This window comes from Salmo salar, chromosome ssa16 (assembly GCF_905237065.1).
Source record: "Salmo salar chromosome ssa16, Ssal_v3.1, whole genome shotgun sequence".
Classification (NCBI taxonomy): Eukaryota; Metazoa; Chordata; class Actinopteri; order Salmoniformes; family Salmonidae; genus Salmo; species Salmo salar.
This window is the reverse complement of record NC_059457.1, coordinates 44,789,317-44,812,685: the sequence shown is the minus strand read 5'-3', so window position 1 is coordinate 44,812,685 and position 23,369 is coordinate 44,789,317. Positions and strand designations below refer to the sequence as shown.

Genomic DNA, 23,369 nt, shown 5'->3' with positions numbered 1-23,369 from the left:
TAGCCTGTTAGCATGTCGTGAGTCGTTCTTGTTTATTGTTTTCCGTTTTTGTGTTCTTCTTTATCATTAAAGATGAGTATCCACATCCCGCTTGCATTTTGGTCATCCATTCCCAACGACAGCCGTTACAGAACAACCCACCAAAATAAGACCAAGCAGCGGAAGAAGGAGAAGAGGAACGCTGAGTATATGGACTATGCTGAGAAAATGGATTTTGACATGGACAATCGCGAGAAGTGGACTTGGGAAAAGATTCTGGCCGGAGAGGGCCCATGGAAGAAGGCTGGGGAGGACCGGGAACGCTACCGGGGTACACGACTGGTGAGGAAGCCGGAGAGGCACTCCCAATAAAACATTTTTTTAGGGGGCACACGGGTAGTTTGGCTAGGCCAAGGAAGAGCCATAACTAGACTAGACTAGACTGACTAGAACCAAAAAATTGGATCATATTACTCCAGTGCTAGCCTCCCTACAGTGGCTTCCTGTTAAGGCAAGGGCTGATTTCAAGGTTTTACTGCTAACCTACAAAGCATAACATGGGCTTGCTCCTACCTATCTTTCCAATTTGGTCCTGCCGTACATACCTACACGTACGCTACGGTCACAAGACGCAGGCCTCCTAATTGTCCCTAGAATTTCTAAGCAAACGGCTGGAGGTAGGGCTTTCTCCTATAGATCTCCATTTTTATGGAATGGTCTGCCTACCCATGTGAGAGACGCAGACTCAGTCTCAACGTTTAAGTCTTTACTGAAGACTTATCTCTTCAGTAGGTCCTATGATTAAGTATAGTCTGGCCCAGGAGTGTGAAGGTGAACGGAAAGGCTGGAGCAACGAACCGCCCTTGTTGTCTCTGCCTTGCTGGTTCCCCTCTCTCCACTGGGATTCTCTGCCTCTAACCCTATTACAGGGGCTGAGTCACTGGCGTACTGGTGTTCTTCCATGCCGTCCATGGGAGGGGTGCGTCACTTGAGTGGGCTGAGTCACTGACGTGGTCTTCCTGTCTGGGTTGGCGCGGAGGGGTGTAGCACAGTCTGGAGGGCAGTAGGCCAGAACCAGAGCCACCTCCAGGATAGGTGGGTTGGGGAGGAGGGGTGTAGCACAGTACCGTCGTTGACGGCAGCCACCCTCCCTTCCCTCCCTTATTGTTTAGGGGGTATTTATTTTTGTTTTGTTGTGGTATTGGGGATTTGTTGTTTCTTTTTAGGTGCATTCGGGGTATGCACCTTGAGGGGGGGGGGTACTGTCACGTCCTGACCAGCAGAGGGTGTAGTTGTGTAGTATTTTGGTCAGGACGTGGCAGAAGATGTCTGTGTATGTTCTGGGTTGTATGTTTCTATGTTGGTCTGTGTGGCTCCCGATCAGGGACAGCTGGTTATCGTTGTTCCTGATTGGGAGTCATATATTAGGTGTGTGTTTTTCACTTGGGTTTGTGGGTTGTTGCGCTAGCACTGCTATTATTTTGTATGTATAGCCTGTTAGCATGTCATTCTTGTTTATTGTTTTCCGTTTTGGTGTTATTCTTTATCATTAAAGATGAGTATCCACATCCCGCTTGCATTTTGGTCATCCATTCCCAACGACAGCCGTTACACCCAATCACAATTAAAACATTTTATAAATGATCCAACCCAAATTTAGAATGACAGTCCTCAATACTTACTTTGAGTCTAGGACTTGAATTCCAGCTTCTCAATTTAGCACACATCATCCCTGTTAGAACATACATTTATAAACAACCTTTTTTTGCTGGTAATAACTCTTCTCATTACAGCCCCCCCTGGTCCCTGTTTTCCTGTCACGAGTGGCCTGGTAATGAAAGATCAGTATCTTAATGCCTTCTTAGTCTAAATAGTTAGCAGGGTGTATACCACTACCACCACCCCTTTCCTTCACCCGGCACTTATCATTCTAGCGTGTCTTCTTCAGATATCATTTACAGTTCATTTTCCCAACGGCACATGTAACTTTTGCCTGTCACATTTCATGGCCCTTGATAATGTCCCGATTTTAATATCCAGGTAGATACTTCCGTTTCTCCCACGTACACGAGTCTCTCACCTGAGCCGTTCTCTCTCTCTCCACGCTCACTCCACACGCGCTCTCAGCACCCCTGCCCCGGTTTATGGCTCGGACTCAGATAGGAGTGGTAAAAGTCACTGTCTCTCCTTGCACGCCTTCGCCCGTCTTTCTTCAGCCGGTTAGGGAGGGTATTGAGGTTTACACACACTGCCTGTGGTCAAATTATTCCTACCATGCATTAAGACACGATCTGACGTCACCTTCCATGATAACCTAAAAAATAAAACACAGATCATAACAGTTAAATTCATTTCATTTCTGTTTACAGGAAATTCAGACAAACATTAACTATATGACAAATGATTACATTAACCTTCTCTTAACCTGTTGGGGCTACGGGGCAGTATTTTCACGGCTGGATAAAAAAAACGTACCCGATTTAATCTGGTTACTAATCCTACCCAGTAACTAGAATATGCATTTACTTATTATATATGGATAGAAAACACCCTAAAGTTTCTAAAACTGTTTGAATGGTGTCTGTGAGTATAACAGAACTCATTTGGCAGGAAAAACCCTGAGACATTTTCTGACAGGAAGTGGATACCTGATGTGTTGAATTACCTTTAAGCCTATGCCATTGAAACACACAGGGGCTGATTAATGTTTTGGCACTTCCTATTGCTTCCACTAGATGTCACCAGCCTTTACAAAGTGTTTTGAGTCTTCTACTATGAGATCTGACCGAACAAGAGCCTTGGAACGGTGATGGCCGATTAGACTCTGGCGCGCGAGGTCATGTTGGGTACCCTCGTTCCAATACGTTTTAAAAGAGAATGCATTCGTCCACCTTGAATATTATTCATGTTCTGGTTAAAAAAGGCACTAATGATTTATGCTATACAACGTTTGACATGTTTGAACGAACGTAAATATATTTTTTCCCCTCGTTCATGAAGTGAAGTCCGGCGGGCTTAGATCCTGTGCTAACAACACGGAGCTTTTTGGACATAAATGATGAGCTTTTTTGAACAAAACTTACATTCGTTATGGACCTGGGATTCCTGGAAGTGACATCTGATGAAGAGAATCAAAGGTAATGGATTATTTACATAGTATTTTCGATTTTAGATCTCTCCAACATGGCCGTTTGTCTGTATCGCAAAGCGTATTTTTCTAGGCGCAGTGCTCAGATTATTGCAAAGTGTGATTTCCCAGTAAGGTTATTTTTAAATCTGCCAAGTCGATTGCGTTCAAGAGATGTAAATCTATAATTCTTTAAATGACAATATAATATTTTACCAATGTTTTCTAATTTTAATTATTTAATTTGTGGTGCTGACTTGACTGACGGTTATTGAAGGGAAACGATTTCCTGAACATCAACGCCATAGTAAAACGCTGTTTTTGGATATAAATATGAACTTGATAGAACTAAAAATGCATGCATTGTCTAACATAATGTCCTAGGAGTGTCATCTGATGGAGATTGTCAAAGGTTAGTGCATCATTTTAGCTGGTTTTATGTTTTTTTGTGACGCCTGTCTTTGAATTGACAAAACATTACACACAGCTATTGTCAATGTACTCTCCTAACATAATCTAACTTTATGCTTTCGCCGTAAAACCTTTTTGAAATCGGACAATGTGGTTAGATTAAGGAGATGTTTATCTTTCAAAGGGTGTAAGATAGTTGTATGTTTGAAAAATTTGAATTTTGACATTTATTTGGTTTCAAATTTGCCGCTCTTGAAATGCACCTGCTGTTGATAGGGTGCACCACGGGTGGCACGCTAGCGTCCCACATAGCCCCAAGAGGTTAATAACGTCTCTAAGACAAATGTCAAAAAGCATAACATACTGTTACTGCTAAAATCATTTTCTCAATTAGTCCATACTCCCTTATTCTACCCATGACCTCTCGGAAGAGTTACCAGATTATGAAGTTAGCACCCTAACCCCTCGCAGAATTCCCCACTCCAGGATCCCAATCTGGTGAAATTTGTATCCAAACAAAAAACACAAAAGGAAATCAGCCATACATACAGTTGAAGTCGGAAGTTTACATACACCTTAGCCAAATACATTTAAACTCAGTTTTTCACAAATCCTGACATTTAATCCTAGTAAAAACTCCCTGTTTTAGGTCAGTTAGGATCACCACTTTATTTTAAGAATGTGAAATGTCAGAATAATACTAGAGAGAATGATTTATTTAAGCTTTTATTTCATTCATCACATTCCCAATGGGTCAGAAGTTAACATACACTCAATTAATATTTGGTAGCGTTGCCTTTAAATTGTTTAACTTGGGTCAAATGTTTTGGGTAGTCTTCCACAAGCTTCCCACGATAAGTTGGGTGAATTTTGGCCCATTCCTCCTGACAGAGCTGGTGTAACTGAATCAGGTTTGTAGGCCTCCTTGCTCGCACATGCTTTTTCAGTTCTGCCCACAAATTTTCTATGGGATTGAGGTCAGGGCTTTGTGATGGCCAGTCCAGTACCTTGACTTTGTTGTCGTTAAGCCATTTTTCACAACTTTGTATGCTTGGGGTCATTGTCCATTTGGAAGACCCATTTGCGACCAAGCTCTAACTTCCTGACTGATGTCTTGAGATGTTGCTTCAATATACAGTTGAGGTCGGAAGTTTACATACTCTTAGGTTGGAGTCATTAAAACTCGTTTTTAAACCACTCCACAAATTTCTTGTTAACAAACTATAGTTTTGGCAAGTCGGTTAGGACATCTACTTTGTGCACGACACAAGTCATTTTTCCAACAACAGTTTACAGACAGATTATTTCACTTATAATTCACTGTATCACAATTCAAGTGGGTCAGAAGTTTACATACACTAAGTTGACTGTGCCTTTAAACAGCTTGAAAAATTAAAAAAAATGGTATGTCTTTAGAAGCTTCTGATAGGCTAATTGACATCATTTGAGTCAAGATGACATCATTTGAGTCAAGATGACACAAGTATGATGTTTGTCCCCATGCGCAGTTGCAAACCGTAGTCTGGCATTTTTATGGCGGTTTTGGAGCAGTGGCTTCTTCCTTGCTCAGCAACCTTTCAGGTTATGTTGATATAGGACTAGTTTTACTGTGGATATAGATACTTTTGTACCTGTTTCCTCCAGCATCTTCACAAGGTCCTTTGCTGTTGTTCTGGGATTGATTTGCACTTTTCGCACCAAAGTACGTTCATCTCTAGGAGACAGAACGCGTCTCCTTCCTGAGCGGTATGACGGCAGCGTGGTCCCATGGTGTTTATACTTGCGTACTATTGTTTGTACAAATGAACGGGGTACCTTCAGGCATTTGGAAATTGCTCCCAAGGATGAACCAGACTTGTGGAGGTCTACAATTTTTTTTCTGAAGTCTTGGCTGAGTTCTTTTGATTTCCCCATGATGTCAAGCAAAGAGGCACTGAGTTTGAAGGTAGGCCTTGAAATACATCCACAGATAGACCTCCAATTGACTCAAATTATGTCAATTAGCATATCAGAAGCTTCTCAAGCCATGACATAATTTTCTGGAATTTCCCATGCTGTTTAGAGGCACAGTCAACTTAGTGTATGTAAACTTCTGACACACTGGAATTGTGATACGGTGAATTATAAGTGAAATAATCTATCTGTAAACAATTGTTGGAAAAATGACTTGTGTCGTGCACAAAGTAGATCTCCTAACCGACTTGCCAAAACTATAGTTTGTTAACAAGAAATTTGTGGAGTGGTTGAAAAACGAGTTTTAATAACTCCAAACTACATGTATGTAAACTTCCGACTAATGCACAGATGTCCATCCGCTCCCCTATAGCAATCCTGTGATCTCCTCCCGTCCACCCAACACATTCCAAAGCCCCTCTCTTTCTACAGAAAACCATTAACTTCTGACATAAAACCCAGTCTCTTTCACTCCTTATATTCAATGCTTCTGATCATTTATGTAATATCTCAATGTTCAGAGTTCATCCTAAATCCAACAATGGTGTATCAATACACCCAGTCACTACAAAGATACAGGCTTCCTTCCTAACTCAGATTTTAATGGCTGTGATAGGAGAAAACTGAGGATGGATCCACAACTCCAAAACACTAACCTAAATGACAGTGAAAAGCAGGAAGTCTGTACAGAATAAACATTTTCCAAAACAACACATCACAGAGTACCACTCTTCCTATTTTCAAGCATTGTTATGGGTATGCTTGTAATCAGCAAGGATTAGGGAGTTTTTTGGGTTAAAAAGAAATGGAATAGAGTTAAGCACAAGCAAAACTCTCGAGGAAAACCTGGTTCAGTCTGCATTCCAACAGATACGTCCTGAGAGTCAAATTCACCTTTCAGCAGAACAATAACCTAAAACACAAGGCCAAATATACACAGGAGTTGCTTACCAAGACAACATTAATGGTTCCTGGGTGCCCTAGTTACAGTTTGGACTTAAACCGGCTTAAAAAAAAAAATCTATTTAATCTATTTTGAATTCAGGCTGTAACACAACAAAATGTGGAATACATTAAGGGGTATAAATACTTTCTGAAAGTACTGTACATTAATCGCTGTTAAGCTCTGCTGTATGAATTGAGTAAGGCACTCTGGTTGAGACCATCTGAATGGCTCTGCAATAGATCCCACACAGTGAGGTGATTTAAGGTAGCATCACTTCAGCCATTTAGCTAACATGAATCCTGCCACGATCCCTCCTGTGATTCCGCTGACAAGACTGCCAGCCACTGCGCCCACCAACTGAGTGAACACCTTAGACTCGGGCTCCGCTGCAGGGACAACAGAGGGACACCACAGTTAAATAACATGGCATTTTAGGGAATGGAGTGCAAGTAGTGCAAAAGCCTGTATTACTAAGCTGTTTAAACATGTGGAACTGGCAATATTAACAGCATTAAGCTTTGACTGGTTAGTCTCCATGTAAAAACCTCCACGTTTCCTTTTTACAAATGACTATCAATCTATAAATCAGTTCTCTTTAACCACTTCATTGCTTGATAGCATGTTCTATTTACTTATACCAGGGCTCTCCAACCCTGTTCCTGAAGAGATACCGTCCTGTAGGTTTTCACTCCAACCCTAATCTAGTGCACCTGATTCTAATAATTAACTGGTTGATAAACTGAATCAGTTAGTCACAACTGGGGTTGGATTGAAAACGGGACGGTAGCGCTCCAAGAAGAAGGATGGAGAGTCTTGACTTATACATAGACTGGTCATTTTGTGAATCAATATCAACTTATTGATGGAGGAAATCATTACAAGGCAGCAAATATGACAACACACAGGTGGCTATATCGTACCTTGTACAGAGGCGGTATAGAATGCTCTCTCTGTATTCCCACTGTGGTGAATCACTCTACATTCATAGATGCCTTGGTGGTGCTCTTGGAATTTATCTATGATTAAATGGCTGTTTGTAACCATGGCCTCCTTGGGTAGGGCCATATCTGGGATCCTGGGCCAGATGTACTGTTTGGCTTTGGGGTACATGTCTGACAAGCATGTAAGGTTCAGCTGAACCCCAAAGGAAATGGCCTGCAGTGAGAAGGACTGGATACTTGTGTTTTCTGGTCCGTCTGCAAAGATCAAACAAATGTTGTAAAAATGCATAGATAATATGAAAGTATATACACTGAACAAAAATGTTATATTTCAGTTTCAAAGATTTTGCGGAGTTACAGTTCATATAAGGAAATCAGTCAACTGAAATAAATTCATTAATCTCTTATCTATGGATTTCACATGACTGGGAATACATTGTGCATCTGTTGGTCACAGATACCTGTGGATAAGAAAACCAGACAGTATCTGTGTGACCACCATTTGCCTCATGCAGCGCGACACATCATGTTTGCATATAGTTGATCAGGCTGTTGATTGTGGCCTGTGGAATGTTGTCCCACTCCTCTTCAATGGCTGTGCAAAGTTGCTGGATATTGGTGGGAACTGGAACATGCTGTCGTACACGCCAATCCAGAGCATCCCAAACATGCACAATGTGTGACATGTCTGATGAGTATGCAGACCATGGAAGAACTGGGACATTTTCAGCTTCCAGGGATTGTGTACAGATCCTTGCGACATGAGGCCGTGCATTATCATGCTGAAACATGAGGTGATGGCGGCGGATGAATGGCATGACAATGGGCCTCAGGATCTCGTCACGGTATCTCTGTGCATTCAAATTGCCATCAATAAAATGCAATTGTGTTCATTGTCCGTAGCTTATGCCTGGCCATACCTTAACCCCACTGCCACCATGGGGCACTCTATTCACAAAGTTGACATCAGTAAACCGCTCGCCCACACGTCTGCCATCTACCCCATACAGTAGAAACCGGGATTAATCCGTAAAGAGCACAATTCTCCAGCATGCCAGTGGCCATCGAAGGTGAGCATTTGCCCACTGAAGTCGGTTACGGCGCCGAACTGCAGTCAGGTCAAGACCCTGGTGAAGACAACGAGCATGCAGATGAGCTTCCCTGATATGGTTTCTGACAGTTTGTACAGAAATTCTTCGGTTGTGCAAACCCACAGTTTCATCAGCTGTCCGGGTGGCTGGTCTCAGATGATCCCGCAGGTAAAGAAGACGGATATGGAGGTCCTGGGCTGGCGTGGTTACACGTGGTCTGCGGTTGTGAGGCTGGTTGGACATACTGCCAAATTATCTAAAACGATATTGGATGTGGCTTACGGTATAGAAATCATTTAATGTTTATCTGGAAACAGTTCTGGTGGACATTCCCGCAGTCTGTGTTGCCAATTGCACGCTCCCTTGCAACTTGAGACATCTGTGGCATTGTGTTGTGTGACAAAACTGCACATTTGAGTGGCCTTTTATTGTCTCCAGCACAAGGTGCACCTGTGTAATGATCATGCAGTTTAATCAGATTCTTGACATGCCACACCTGTCAGGTTGATGAATTATCTTGGCAAAGGAGAAATGCTCACTAATAGGGATGTAAACAAATTTGTGTACGAAAATTTGAGAGAAATATGCTTTTTGTGCGTATGGAAAATTTCAGGGATATTTGATTTTCAGCTCATGAAACATGGGACCAACACTTTACATGTTGTGTTTACATTTTTGTTGAGTATAGCTGTCATAATGTTGTCATTTGTAAATGCAAATAGTACAATTATGAATCAAAAGATGATGCGGACACGGTCAACCACCCACCACTGCGACTTGTATGCTCTAGTCGGCTGGCCCTCGCTACATATTCATCGCCAGACCCACTGGCTCCAGGTCATCTATAAGTCTATGCTAGGTAAAGCTCCGCCTTATCTCAGCTCACTGGTCACGATAACAACACCCACCCGTAGCACGCGCTCCAGCAGGTATATTTCACAGGTCATCCCCAAAGCCAACACCTCTTTGGCCGCCTTTCCTTCCAGTTCTCTGCTGCCAAAGACTGGAACGAATTACAAAAATCGCTGAAGCTGGAGACTTATTTTTCCCTCACTAACTTTAAACATCAGCTATCTGAGCAGCTAACCGATCGCTGCAGCTGTACATAGCCCATCTGTAAATAGACCACCCAATCTACCTACCTCATCTCCGTATTGTTTTTATTAACTTTTCTGCTCTTTTGCACACCAGTATTTCTACTTGCACATCACGATCTGCTCATCTATCACTCCAGTGTTAATATGCTAAATTGTAATTACTTCGCTACTATGGCCTATTTATTGCCTTACCTCCTTACTCCATTTGCACACACTGTATATAGACTTTTTTTTCTTCTCTATTGTGTTATTGACTGTACCCTTGTTTATTCCATGTGTAACTCTGTGTTGTTGTCTGTGTCACACTGCTTTGCTTTGCTTTATCTTGGCCAGGTCGCAGTTGTAAATGAGAACTTGTTCTCAACTGGCCAACCTGGTTAAATAAAGGTGAAATAAAAAAAATAAAAACGCATTGTCATAACAATTAGCGTGGGGATATTATTACAGTTCCAGTACCATCAGATAAGGTATCTTAAGCTTAGCATTGTGGAACCCCTGCTTGTTGGCCCCTGGCTAAAGTAGTTAGTAGTACACTTACATTGCACCTCCAGTTTCATCTCTTCCTTTGCCTCGGACACCACATTCTTGGCCACACACTGGTAAACCCCTTGGTTGCTGCGGTGTAGCCGGCCCGTGACGTTTCCTTGTGCGTGTCGATGCAGATTCTTGGGCCAGAGCTCCCCTTTTCTCTCCCACTCAATAGTGGGGGTGGGGTGGCCATTACTTCTGCAGCTCATCACCACTTCCTCCTCTTCCATCCCAGATGAGGAAGCACTGATGTTGATCTTGGGTGCATCTGGAACACAACAACACGTTACTATGAGATATCTGAGGACGATTACAAGGTTTTATACCTCAGCCTATTATCATAATGCTTCAGGATCTATCTGATCCTGTCTGATCTACGACTGCCCAGGGAGTGGCGCCTTTAGGGCGATTAGAAATTCAGCATAAGTCAAACAGTTCAATAGCTCAAGGATTAAGTGTACCGTATTGCCATCAAGGCTGGAAGGAGACATCTTTGAACACAGTGAATCATTTCGGTAACACTCTACCGAGAGCATCCAGGTAAAATGGTTTCTAACTTGTTAAAAGCATGTAGGAGCCTTTATAATGTCTTATAACAAGTCTTACAATGCATAGCTGCATCATAATGCATTATACATGGATGCTTTCAGTAACGTGTTACCATTATTTATTCACAAATTAACTAGGGACTATCACTAAGACACCGTATACCCATTCTGAAGTGAATCTGAATTGTAATAAGGTACTCACAGTGTATGTCGAGACCTGTTTTGAGTTATTTCTCATGTCTGCTTTCACTTCACAGGTCAGATTCTTCCCAGTATGGTCCCTCAGGGGAGTAAGAGTCAGTGTGTCTGACACGTTAGCTGCATCCAAAGTCTGCTGTGTTTCATTTTTAAGAAGCTCACTTCCTAGATACCAGCTTATGTGGACACGGTCAACGTGGTCAAATGCATCAACACTGCATGTTACATCACAAGCCACATTTTCCGTCCAAATACTTGGCATCACCAACACAGGTTGACTAAAAGCTGTAAAATCAGAGAGAAGTTGATATAGAGTGATTTTGCTCTTTCACATGATGGCAAAACAAGTTATTTAGGCCTTGGCTGAAGTAGACTAGCATTATAATTTACAGTGTAAATATGTCAAATTATTCAAGACATTATTCAAGGCATTGACAGTAGTTTTTGAGGTTATGTCATCACATGCTACAATTATTCTACTTACCATAGACAGTCATCTTGACAGTTTTTAGTTTTTTCTCTGAACTGCCATCGCACTTTGCATCGCAGGTATATCGACCCGCATCCTCAATCCTCACGCTGGAAAATTTGAGAGTGCTGTTTTTGGTCAGCATACCATCAGAGTCAGTAGTAGCTCTTGTCCACCTGAACTGTGGTGTCTTACAACTACTAACGCAAGCACAGGTGAACTGGAAGGCTGAACCTGCCAGCACAAATACCTCTTTCCCAGGAGGTGAAATGGCGACTTCTTCTATCTGACTACAGACTACAAAACAACAATACATACATTCATTGAATACATAAAATATCCATAGCATAAATGGAATGAATAATATTAATTTATTGATCAGAGAAATGATGTTTACCTGTGACATGGAAGAAGGCACACAGTTGAAGAAGTTGCATCTTTTTCATATCCATTTTTCAGGTAGAATATTGAGCTTGAATGTATAGTTTTGCTGCAGAGCTTGGCCACTCAGTGTAAGGTATCCACCCTTTACTTTAAAAAGACCGGACTGGATATTCCATGATTCTGATGCCAAGAAGGGATAAGCTAGATCTTTTCCTGTTATTATGGGCTCCTTAAGCCATTTCCAAATGAAAACATTGATGGCCACAGGAAACCGTGTGTGTGTGTGTGTGTGTGTGTGTGTGTGTGTGTGTGTGTGTGTGTGTGTGTGTGTGTGTGTGTGTGTGTGTGTGTGTGTGTGTGTGTGTGTGTGTGTGAGAGAGAGAAAGTGATGATAAAGAAGCCCCTAGTCTCCTGTAAAGGCCAGATGTGACAAAAAGTGTTGCACTTAAAAATTCTGCTTTATTAAAATGAACACAAACTGATTTACAATTTGCATATAACACTATTACAACCATGGTCCATAAAACAGTATAATGAAAAATAGATGAAACTAGACAAACTAGTGTTATACACAATGTTTTTACAAATCATTTACTAATTTGTTGAGTGTGCTTCCAGTTGACAGTGTATTCCATAATGGACCTACAGAATAACGCTTTAATAACAGGATCACTAACATTTTCCAATTGAGAGCAACATTATAGTGTCATTTTTGATTGAGTTGTCAGGTAGGCTTTCTAAAACACTGTAGCAGCTGTATCCTTACAATAACCAATGTCAAAGCAGTTCAGATTACGTTCAGCCAAAAATGTGACTATTTTGTCTTGGGACAAGGTGAGATATTGTATTCATCGTAATGGGCTCAACCCCAACTGCAGACCCTCTCCAAAATTCTCCCTTGAGCACGGATCTTTCCTAAACTCCTCGTTCTTCCACGTGTAGAGAAATGGGTTTGTAACAAAGATAGTGCAGAAAATCATCCATGAACATGTCCTAAGTGCCAATGGAACCATGGTAAAAAGTGCTGTTAATAACACCCAGAAAAGAGGCTCTGTAGTGAGGATGAATATGAAACACACTGCCAACACGTAGAACCCCAAACGTTTGTCCTTTCTGGGGAGCGAACAGGGAAGGTTATTCATGATAGGAAAATGTAATATGCTGATCCTCTTCACACTGATCTGCACCCTTCAAAATACACTGCTCAAAAAAATAAAGGGAACACTTAAACAACACAATGTAACTCCAAGTCAATCACACTTCTGTGAAATCAAACTGTCTACTTAGGAAGCAACACTGATTGACAATACATTTCACATGCTGTTGTGCAAATGGAATAGACAACAGGTGGAAATTATAGGCAATTAGCAAGACACCCCCAATAAAGGAGTAGTTCTGCAGGTGGGGACCACAGACCACTTCTCAGTTCCTATGCTTCCTGGCTGATGTTTTGGTCACTTTTGAATGCTGGCGGTGCTTTCACTCTAGTGGTAGCATGAGACGGAGTCTACAACCCACACAAGTGGCTCAGGTAGTGCAGCTCATCCAGGATGGCACATCAATGCGAGCTGTGGCAAGAATGTTTGCTGTGTCTGTCAGCGTAGTGTCCACAGCATGGAGGCGCTACCAGGAGACAGGCCAGTACATCAGGAGACGTGGAGGAGGCCATAGGAGGGCAACAACCCAGCAGCAGGACCGCTACCTCCGCTTTTGTGCAAGGAGGAGCAGGAGAAGCACTGCCAGAGCCCTGCAAAATGACCTCCAGCAGGCCACAAATGTGCATGTGTCTGCTCAAATGGTCAGAAACAGACTCCATGAGGGTGGTATGAGGGCCCGACGTCCACAGGTGGGGGTTGTGCTTACAGCCCAACACCGTGCAGGACGTTTGGCATTTGCCAGAGAACACCAAGATTGGCAAATTTGCCACTGGCGCCCTGTGTTCTTCACAGATGAAAGCAGGTTCACACTGGGCACGTGACAGACGTGACAGAGTCTGGAGACGCCGTGGAGAGCGTTCGGCTGCCTGCAACATCCTCCAGCATGACCGGTTTGACGGTGGGTCAGTCATGGTGTGGGGTGGCATTTCTTTGGGGGGCCGCACAGCCCTCCATGTGCTCGCCAGAGGTAGCCTGACTACCATTAGGTACCGAGATGAGATCCTCAGACCCCTTGTGAGACCATATGCTGGTGCGGTTGGCCCTGGGTTCCTCCTAATGCAAGACAATGCTAGACCTCATGTGGCTGGAGTGTGTCAGCAGTTCCTGCAAGAGGAAGGCATCGATGCTATGGACTGGCCCGCCCGTTCCCCAGACCTGAATCCAATTGAGCACATCTGGGACATCATGTCTCGCTCCATCCACCAACGCCACGTTGCACCACAGACTGTCCAGGAGTTGGCGGATGCTTTAGTCCAGGTCTGGGAGGAGATCCCTCAGGAGACCATCTGCCACCTCATCAGGAGCATGCCCAGGCGTTGTAGGGAGGTCATACAGGCACGTGGAGGCCACACACACTACTGAGCCTCATTTTGACTTGTTTTAAGGACATTACATCAAAGTTGGATCAGCCTGTAGTGTGGTTTTCCACTTAAATTTTGAGTGTGAATCCAAATCCAGACCTCCATGGGTTGATAAATTGGATTTCCATTGATTATTTTTGTGTGTTTTTGTTGTCAGCACATTCAACTATGTAAAGAAAAAAGTATTTAATAAGATTATTTCTTTCATTCAGATCTAGGATGTGTTGTTTAAGTGTTCCCTTTATTTTTTTGAGCAGTATATTTTGAAATAGCAATACAAAACGACCATTGTCTCACCAATAATAGTCAACAGCAGGGTACCAGCTTCAAATGGGTCAGAGAGAATGGACTTCCTTCCTGAGCACAAATTCCCAGAAATGGTGAGCACTGTTCCTGATAAGAAATAGCACAGGCAAAGTAGATTATGAAACCAGGCAGAGGGGGAGATAAAGGATGGTACTCCTGAGTCAATACCCTCCATGATGGACATACAGTCGTGTACACATGTTTTGTTTTCATCCTGTATGTTGGATACATAAAGTCACAACCTGTCATTCCTATTTCAGAAAATGGCAGCCCTAACACTTTTTATATCTACAACCTTTTGATTTTTATGTGTAAATTCCAAGCTGAGGCAGCAAAGGGGGTGCATACCTTCTACAGGCATTATGCTACTGAATCACAAGAACGTGAGTCTGTGTGAGATCTCCCTTAGGTTTGGCTAATCATAAGCATTTAAACTGAGTATTTACTCATATTTAGCCTGTATTTTATTTTATTATGGGTCAGGCACATAGCCGCGGGAAGTCATGTTGCTGAGGGTGCTGCAGCACCCCCCTGAAACCCCACCCCCCCCAGTCGGCAAAATAAATACTGCACCCCCACCCCCAAATGACTTCCCGCGGCTATGGTCAGGCGCCTTTTGGATCGTATGAAATTGCTGTGGTATCTCAATGAGATTTCAGGGGGGGCTGGAGGGTGTGGAAGAGCACTGCTCTGGTATAGAATGTACACTCTAAATCAGTCTTACTTGTTGAAAAAGACAATCTAGTACACAGAGTGCTCCGTGTTCATCATTTCTAATAATAACTTTCAGCCAGCTGAGTGCATAAAGTTTCTTCAGGAATGTCCTATTCTTGTTGTTTCGTTTTAAAATCTCAAATTGATAAAGTTGTAATCCGCTGATTCTCTTCACCGCAGACCTAACCAATCACACACCCCTCTTTAAGAGGGCCACTACGCTCCAGATCGCCTTATGTGCTCAGAGGTACTTGATGAGGATCTACCCTATCAATACCCCATGATCTATTTTAAATGTAAGACTATGTTGCAGATTTAAACTTAAATTAGTGACTATGGAAACAAATAGAAATGTGATTAACAATATTTTCAACATCCAACTTTATCCTCTGTATTACTTTTTACAGTAGGTAATAAGCTGTAGCAAGGTGGTCATTATCAGGTTATGATTAGGTCTTAACTATGACCAGTAGGCTACATAATATAGCACCTAATATAGTGGTCAGAATTATGACCAGCTGGTCAAATAGAGGTCACAATGTCGACCAACTGGTCGTATGGTTGTCAGAAAAAGTCATACTGACGTCTTTTTAACCAGGTTTTACCGACTGGGTTGTTTCTATAAAACCATAAACAACAAAACACTGGCAGCTAAAAGCACAGTGGCTCTTCTTGGAGAAAAGCTATAAAACACTTTGATTGCAATCTGGTATGAAACAATCAGAAGCAAAACAAAGGACCTCTTGAACTTCCTTGAATTGTTTTTATATCTGGATTACTATTCATAACTTGGAAATCTTCTTGCTTCAAAACATTACAGAAATATAACAAGTGTGTGTTTGGGGTGGGGGGGGAAGGGCACCGATCATATTTGCAATAGAGATGGTATAGCATTACAGTAAAGCCCATACACAACCTATGTTGTAGACTTTCTGGTAAGGTTCAAATCCTTCCATTGAAAACAAGCACTCCATTTATTTCTGTTTGATTGGTTAAGAACAACCTGTTATCTTTACAATATACACTGTGTTCAAAACATTAGGAATATCTTCTTAATATTGAGTTGTACCCCCTTTTGCCCTCAGAACAGCCTCAATTCTTGCGGTACCGAGTGGCGAGCGGTCAAAGGCACTGCATCTCAGTCCAAGAGGCGTCACTAGAGACCCAGGTTCGACCCCGGGCTGTATCACAACCAGACATTGAATATCCCTTTGATAATGGTGAAGTTATTAATAACACATTGGTTGGTGTATCAATACACCCAGTCACTACAAAGATACAGGCTTCCTTCCTAACTCAGAGTTTAATGGCTGTGATAGGAGAAAACTGAGGATGGATCCACAACTCCAAAACACTAACCTAAATGACAGAGTGAAAAGCAGGAAGTCTGTACAGAATAAACATTTTCCAAAACATGCATCCTGTCTGCAAAAAGGTGCTAAAGTAAAACTGCAAAAAAATGTGGCAAAGAAATGAACTTCATGTCCTGAATACATAGCGTTATGTTTGGGGCAAATCCAACACAACACATCACAGAGTACCACTCTTCCTATTTTCAAGCATTGTTATGGGTATGCTTGTAATCAGCAAGGATTAGGGAGTTTTTTGGGTTAAAAAGAAATGGAATAGAGTTAAGCACAAGCAAAACTCTCGAGGAAAACCTGGTTCAGTCTGCATTCCAACAGATACGTCCTGAGAGTCAAATTCACCTTTCAGCAGAACAATAACCTAAAACACAAGGCCAAATATACACAGGAGTTGCTTACCAAGACAACATTAATGGTTCCTGGGTGCCCTAGTTACAGTTTGGACTTAAACCGGCAAAAAAAAAAAAATCTATTTAATCTATTTTGAATTCAGGCTGTAACACAACAAAATGTGGAATACATTAAGGGGTATGAATACTTTCTGAAAGTACTGTACATTAATCGCTGTTAAGCTCTGCTGTATGAATTGAGTAAGGCACTCTGGTTGAGACCATCTGAATGGCTCTGCAATAGATCCCACACAGTGAGGTGATTTAAGGTAGCATCACTTCAGCCATTTAGCTAACATGAATCCTGCCACGATCCCTCCTGTGATTCCGCTGACAAGACTGCCAGCCACTGCGCCCACCAACTGAGTGAACACCTTAGACTCGGGCTCCGCTGCAGGGACAACAGAGGGACACCACAGTTAAATAACATGGCATTTTAGGGAATGGAGTGCAAGTAGTGCAAAAGCCTGTATTACTAAGCTGTTTAAACATGTGGAACTGGCAATATTAACAGCATTAAGCTTTGACTGGTTAGTCTCCATGTAAAAACCTCCACGTTTCCTTTTTACAAATGACTATCAATCTATAAATCAGTTCTCTTTAACCACTTCATTGCTTGATAGCATGTTCTATTTACTTATACCAGGGCTCTCCAACCCTGTTCCTGAAGAGATACCGTCCTGTAGGTTTTCACTCCAACCCTAATCTAGTGCACCTGATTCTAATAATTAACTGGTTGATAAACTGAATCAGTTAGTCACAACTGGGGTTGGATTGAAAACGGGACGGTAGCGCTCCAAGAAGAAGGATGGAGAGTCTTGACTTATACATAGACTGGTCATTTTGTGAATCAATATCAACTTATTGATGGAGGAAATCATTACAAGGCAGCAAATATGACAACACACGGGTGGCTATATCGTACCTTGTACTGAGGCGGTATAGAATGCCCTCTCGGCAGGGTAGCCTAGTGGTTAGAGCGTTGGGCTAGTAACCGAAAGGTTGCAAGTTCGAATCCCCTAGCTGACAAGGTACAAATCTGTCGTTCTGCCCCTGAATAAGGCAGTTAACCCACTGTTCCTAGGCCGTCATTGAAAATAAGAATTGGTTCTTAACTGACTTGCCTAGTTAAATAAAGGTAAAAATAAAATAAATACAATTCCCACTGTGGTGAATCACTCTATACTCAAAGATGCCTTGGTGGTGCTCTTGGAATTTATCTATGATTAAATGGCTGTTTGTAACCATGGCCACCATGGGTAGGGCCATATCTGGGATCCTGGGCCAGATGTACTGTTTGGCTTTGGGGTACATGTCTGACAAGCAGGTAAGGTTCAGCTGAACCCCATAGGAAATGGCCTGCAGTGAGAAGGACTGGATACTTGTGTTTGCTGGTCCGTCTGCAAAGATCAAACAAATGTTGTTAAAAATGCATAGATAATATGAAAGTATATACACTGAACAAAAATGCTGTATTTCAAAGATTTTGCTGAGTTACAATTCATATAAGGAAATCAGTTAACTGAAATAAATTCGTTAGGCCCTAATCTATGGATTTCACATGACTGGGAAAACAGTTGTGTATCTGTTGGTCACAGATATCTTAAAAAAAAGGTAGGGGGGTGGATCAGAAAACCAGACAGTATCTGTGTGACCACCATTTGCCTCATGCAGCGAGACACATCTTGTTCGCATATAGTTGATCAGGCTGTTGATTGTGGCCTGTGGAATGTTGTCCCACTCCTCTTCAATGGCTGTGCAAAGTTGCTGGATATTAGTGGGAACTGGAACACGCTGTCGTACACGCCGATCCAGAGCATCCCAAACATGCTCAATGGGTGACATGTCTGGTGAGTATGCAGACCATGGAAGAACTGGGACATTTTCAGCATCCAGGAATTGTGTACAGATCCTTGCGACATGAGGCTGTGCATTATCATGCTGAAACATGAGGTGGGGTGGTGGATGAATAGCATGACAATGGGCCTCAGGATCTCATCCCGGTATCTCTGTGCATTCAAAATTGCCATCGACAAAATGCAATTGTGTTCGTTGTCCGTAGCTTATGCCTGTCCATACCTTAACCCCACTGCCACCATGGGGCACTCTATTCACAAAGTTGACATCAGTAAACCGCTTGCCCACACGTCTGCCATCTACCCCATACAGTAGAAACTGGGATTAATCCGTAAAGAGCACAATTCTCCAGCATGCCAGTGGCCATCGAAGGTGAGCATTTGCCCACTGAAGTCAGTTACGGCGCCGAACTGCAGTCAGGTCAAGACCCTGGTGAAGACAACGAGCACGCAGATGAGCTTCCCTGATATTGTTTCTGACAGTTTGTACAGAAATTCTTCGGTTGTGCAAACCCACAGTTTCATCAGCTGTCCGGGTGGCTGGTCTCAGATGATCCTGCAGGTAAAGACGACAGATATGGAGGTCCTTGGCTGAAGTGGTTAATAACACCCAGAAAAGGGGCTCCTGTAGTGAGGATGAATATGAAACACACTGCCAACACGTAGAACCCCAAACGTTTGTCCTTTCTGGGGAGCGAATAAGGAAGGTTATTCACGATAGGAAAATGTAATATGCTGACCCTCTTCACACTGATCTGCACCCTTCAAAATATTTTGAAATAGCAATACAAAACAACCATTGTCTCACCAATAATAGTCAACAGCAGGGTACCAGTTTCAAATGGGTCAGAGAGAATGGGCTTCCCTCCTTTGAGCAGTGATGCTGCGGAAGCAGGGAGATATGAGCATCCTTTCTGTGGGTACCGCGAAGACGTGATCCAGGGTAGTAGAAATCCCAGCGCCGAAAGCCACGACGCAATTAGCATCCATTCTGTGTGTATTTTTTGGTAGATGGACAGATAGGTCTGTAGTGATTTGGTGTGGTTTTGGTGTGATTGGATCTGTGTGTATTTTTTGGTAGATGGACAGATAGGTCTCCAGTGATTTGGTGTGGTTTTGGTGTGATTGGATCTGTGTGTATTTTTTGGTAGATGGACAGATAGGTCTCCAGTGATTTGGTGTGGTTTTGGTGTGATTGGATCTGTGTGTATTTTTTGGTAGATGGACAGATAGGTCTCCAGTGATTTGGTGTGATTGGATCTGTGTGTATTTTTTGGTAGATGGACAGATAGGTGTTGATTACCAAATCACTAGAGACCTATCGGTTGACGGCTATGAGGGAATGGGAGAGAAGAAAGACAGTGATGCCGAGGAATAGGACTTCGTACCCAGCCGGAAAAGGACTACCAGAAGAAATCTCCACTGCCTCGTGCGGCATCCAAAATGCGCACACCAACAGCCGTTCACAATGAACGCATTGCTAGCCGTCCAAAGTTTCTTAATGTCACGACCAGGTAGACAACCAAAAGGTTTCAAATTGTCCCAAACAAGCACATGAGAGAATAGACTGCCGCAAGGCTGATCTTGGCATTGTGTCCCACATCGCAGTCTATCAGTTGCGATGATTCGTTTGGCATGTTTGAAGAATAAAAAAGGTTTTTCATACGAAAAAACGGGAAGGAGTCCTTATGCAATATTGTTTATGCTAATCTCCTATTCAGTGGATATGTTCCCCATGTTAATGCGGCAGTGATACAGTTGCATGGGGGGTAATAGACTATGGGCGCAGCGCGCCTGTGGTGATGCTACAGAGTGCAGACACTAGCTCAACAAAGACCTATAAGAAGAAGAATGGAACAGCACGCAGGTTCATGTTAACACTTAGCCTACACATCTAGCCTATTGCACCCAGCGTCTTCATTAATATTGAATGATTTCCAGGTACTGAAATAACTAGAAGCGCAAATAGGCAGGGACGGATTAATGCAGGCAGGGTAAACAGGGAAAGGCCCTGGGCCCAGGCCCATAGAGGGCCCAATAGGCAAAAAATAAAACTATTAAAAAAGAATTATATACAGTATATATTATATATATACAGTATACAGTTGAAGTTGGAAGTTTACATACACCTTAGCTAATTACTTTTAAACTCAGTTTTTCACAATTTCGTCCTAGTAAAAATTCCATCTTAGGTCAGTTAGGATCACCACTTTATTTTAAGAATGTCAAATGTCAGAATAATAGTAGAGAGAATGATTTATTTTGGCTTTTATTTCTTTCATCACATTCCCAGTGGGTCAGAAGATTACATACACTCAATTAGTATTTGGTAGCATTGCTTTTAAATTGTTTAACTTGGGTCAAACATTTCGGGTAGCATTCCACAAGCTTCCCACAATAGGTTGGGTGAATTTTGGCACATTCCTCCGCAAAGATCTGGTGTAACTGAGTCAAGTTTGTAGGCCTCCTTGCTCGCACACGCTTTTTCAGTTCTACCCACACATTTCTATAGGATTGAGGTCAGGGCTTTGTGATGGCCACTCCAATACCTTGACTTTGTTGTCCTTAAGCCATTTTGCCACAACTTTGGAAGTATGCTTGGGGTCATTGTCCATTTGGAAGACCCATTTGCGACCAAGCTTTAACTTCCTGACTGATGTCTTAAGATGTTGCTTTAATATATCCACATCATTTTCCTTCCTCATGATGCCATCCATTTTGTGAAGTGCACCAGTCCCTTCTGCAGCAAAGCACCCCCACAACATGATGTTGTCACCCCGTGCTTCACGGTTGGGATGGTGTTCTTCAGCTTGCAAGCCTCCCCCTTTTTCCTTCAAACATAACGATGGTCATTATGGCCAAACAGTTCTATTTTTGTTTCATCAGACCAGAGGCGGTTTTGGAGCAGTGGCATCTTCCTTGCTGAGCGGCCTATCAGGTTATGTCGATATAGGACTCGTTTTACTGTGGATATAGATATTTTTGTACCTGTTTCCTCCAGCATCTTCACAAGGTCCTTTGCTGTTGTTCTGGGATTGATTTGTACTTCTCGCACCAAAGTACATTCATCTCTAGGAGACAGAATGCGTCTCCTTGTTGAGCGGTATTTTAAATGTTTATATTATTTAATCTTTATTTAACTAGGCAAGTCAGTTAAGAACAAATTCTCATTTTCAATTACGGCCTCGGAACAGTGGGTTAACTTCCTTGTTAAGGGGCAGAATGACATTTTTAGCTTGTCAGCTCGGGATTCAATCTCGCAACCATTCGGTTACTAGTCCAAAGCTCTGATCACTAGGCGCCCCAATAGTATGACGGCATGACGGCTGCATGGTCCCACGGTGTTTATACATGCTGTGACAGACCAGGGGGTTGGGTCAAGACGTTTACACAGATCAGACACAGACAGAGTATGATTAGCTCGGTTTCAAGGGTGTTAATTAAATAATAAATCAAAAGAAAAGGATAGGTCTCCCCCATGAGACCCTCTCCGGGATACCGTCTTCTGGGCTCCGGATCTTGCTGTATCCTGTCGGGCACACAAACTCAAACTCCCTCGTCTCCAACTACACGGAAGTCATCTTACTTCCCCCAGTCCTCTCCTGTGTGCTGCCCTTCTGGCAGCGTTATGGGGCTTGTACAACTGGTGAGCAATTAGCCCTTGATTACTCACAAACTTCCCGGAGAGCCCGTCGAGACCTGGCACGTCCAGAAGACAGAGCCATCGCCTCGTGATGTATACTCCGTCTGTCACCAGGCCTCGACGAGTCTCCCCCTGGTGGCTGACCTGCTGTACGCCACAATGCGTAGTATTGTTTGTACAGATGAACGTAGTACCTTCAGGCATTTGGAAATTGCTCTCAAGGATGAACCAGACTGGTGGTCTACAATTTTTTTTCTGAGGTCTTGGCTGATTTATTTTGATATTCCCATGATGTCAAGCAAAGAGGCACTGAGTTTGAAGGTAGGCCTTGAAAAACATCCACAGGTACACCTCCAATTGACTCAAATGTTGTCAATTAACATATCAGAAGCTTCTAAAGCCATGACGTAATTTTCTGGAATTTTCCAAGCTGTTTAAAGGCACAGTCAACTTAGTGTATGTTGACTTCTGACCCCCTGGAATTGTAATACAGTGAATTATACGTGAAATAATCTGTGTGTAAACAATTGCTGGAAAAATTACTTGTGTCATGCACAAAATAGATGTCCTAACCGACTTGCCAAAACTATAGTTTGTTAACAAGAAATTTGTGGAGTGGTTGAAAAACGAGTTTTAATTACTCCAACCTAAGTGTATGTAAACTTCCCACTTCAACTGTACATGTTCATATCTTTTTTATGCAACTGCCTACCACAGGATGACTCAGGAGCCCGCTCTGAATGAGTGTAGACAGCCTTCTGCTGCTTTGCTATTTATCAGATGGGGGAGGAGAGGAGGTAGGGGGCCCACGTGGGTAACTGGGGGGCCCCGTCTTGGTTGGGTAACTGATTCAGGACCGGCCCTTGCCTTTTGGGGGCAAGATATGGTTGTGGGGGAGCTCCCC

The 23,369-nt window shown here is 42.7% G+C and overlaps 2 protein-coding genes and 1 long non-coding RNA gene across 3 annotated transcripts in view; 1 reads left to right on the top strand and 2 right to left on the bottom strand.

The window, feature by feature from the left end:
• LOC123727839 (uncharacterized) overlaps positions 1–168 on the top strand; it is a 36,471-nt gene extending 36,303 nt beyond the window's left edge. The window contains exon 3 of the long non-coding RNA XR_006759769.1: positions 73–168. This is a non-coding gene — a long non-coding RNA (uncharacterized lncRNA). The remainder of the gene's footprint in view (positions 1–72) is intronic.
• Positions 169–5,709: 5,541 nt separating this feature from the next.
• On the bottom strand, positions 5,710–11,868 carry LOC106573980 (lachesin). The gene is made up of 6 exons (XM_014149463.2): positions 11,686–11,868; positions 11,304–11,585; positions 10,824–11,104; positions 10,084–10,341; positions 7,337–7,612; positions 5,710–6,802 (listed from the first exon to the last, which is right to left on the bottom strand). Exons 4-6 carry the CDS (start codon positions 10,301–10,303, stop codon positions 6,687–6,689), a joined length of 612 nt encoding a protein of 203 aa, XP_014004938.1. The 5' UTR covers positions 10,304–10,341; positions 10,824–11,104; positions 11,304–11,585; positions 11,686–11,868; the 3' UTR covers positions 5,710–6,686.
• A 502-nt stretch (positions 11,869–12,370) lies between these two features.
• Positions 12,371–20,486, bottom strand: LOC106573966 (probable G-protein coupled receptor 88). Its single transcript, XM_045696801.1, is given in 6 exon segments — positions 12,371–12,586; positions 12,589–12,750; positions 19,472–19,862; positions 20,123–20,277; positions 20,280–20,324; positions 20,327–20,486. Coding segments are annotated over 6 exon segments (1,029 nt in total). The 3' UTR covers positions 12,371–12,470.
• Positions 20,487–23,369: the final 2,883 nt, after the last annotated feature.

Coding starts and splice junctions, on each gene's coding strand:
- LOC106573980 (XM_014149463.2), bottom strand. CDS start 10,303: ATGGAAGAGGAGGAAGTGGTGATGAGCTGCAGAAGTAATGGCCACCCC. Junction 7,613..10,083: donor GATGAAACTGGAGGTGCAAT/GTAAGTGTACTA, acceptor TGATCTTTGCAG/ACGGACCAGAAAACACAAGT. Junction 6,803..7,336: donor CTATACCGCCTCTGTACAAG/GTACGATATAGC, acceptor TTGTCCCTGCAG/CGGAGCCCGAGTCTAAGGTG.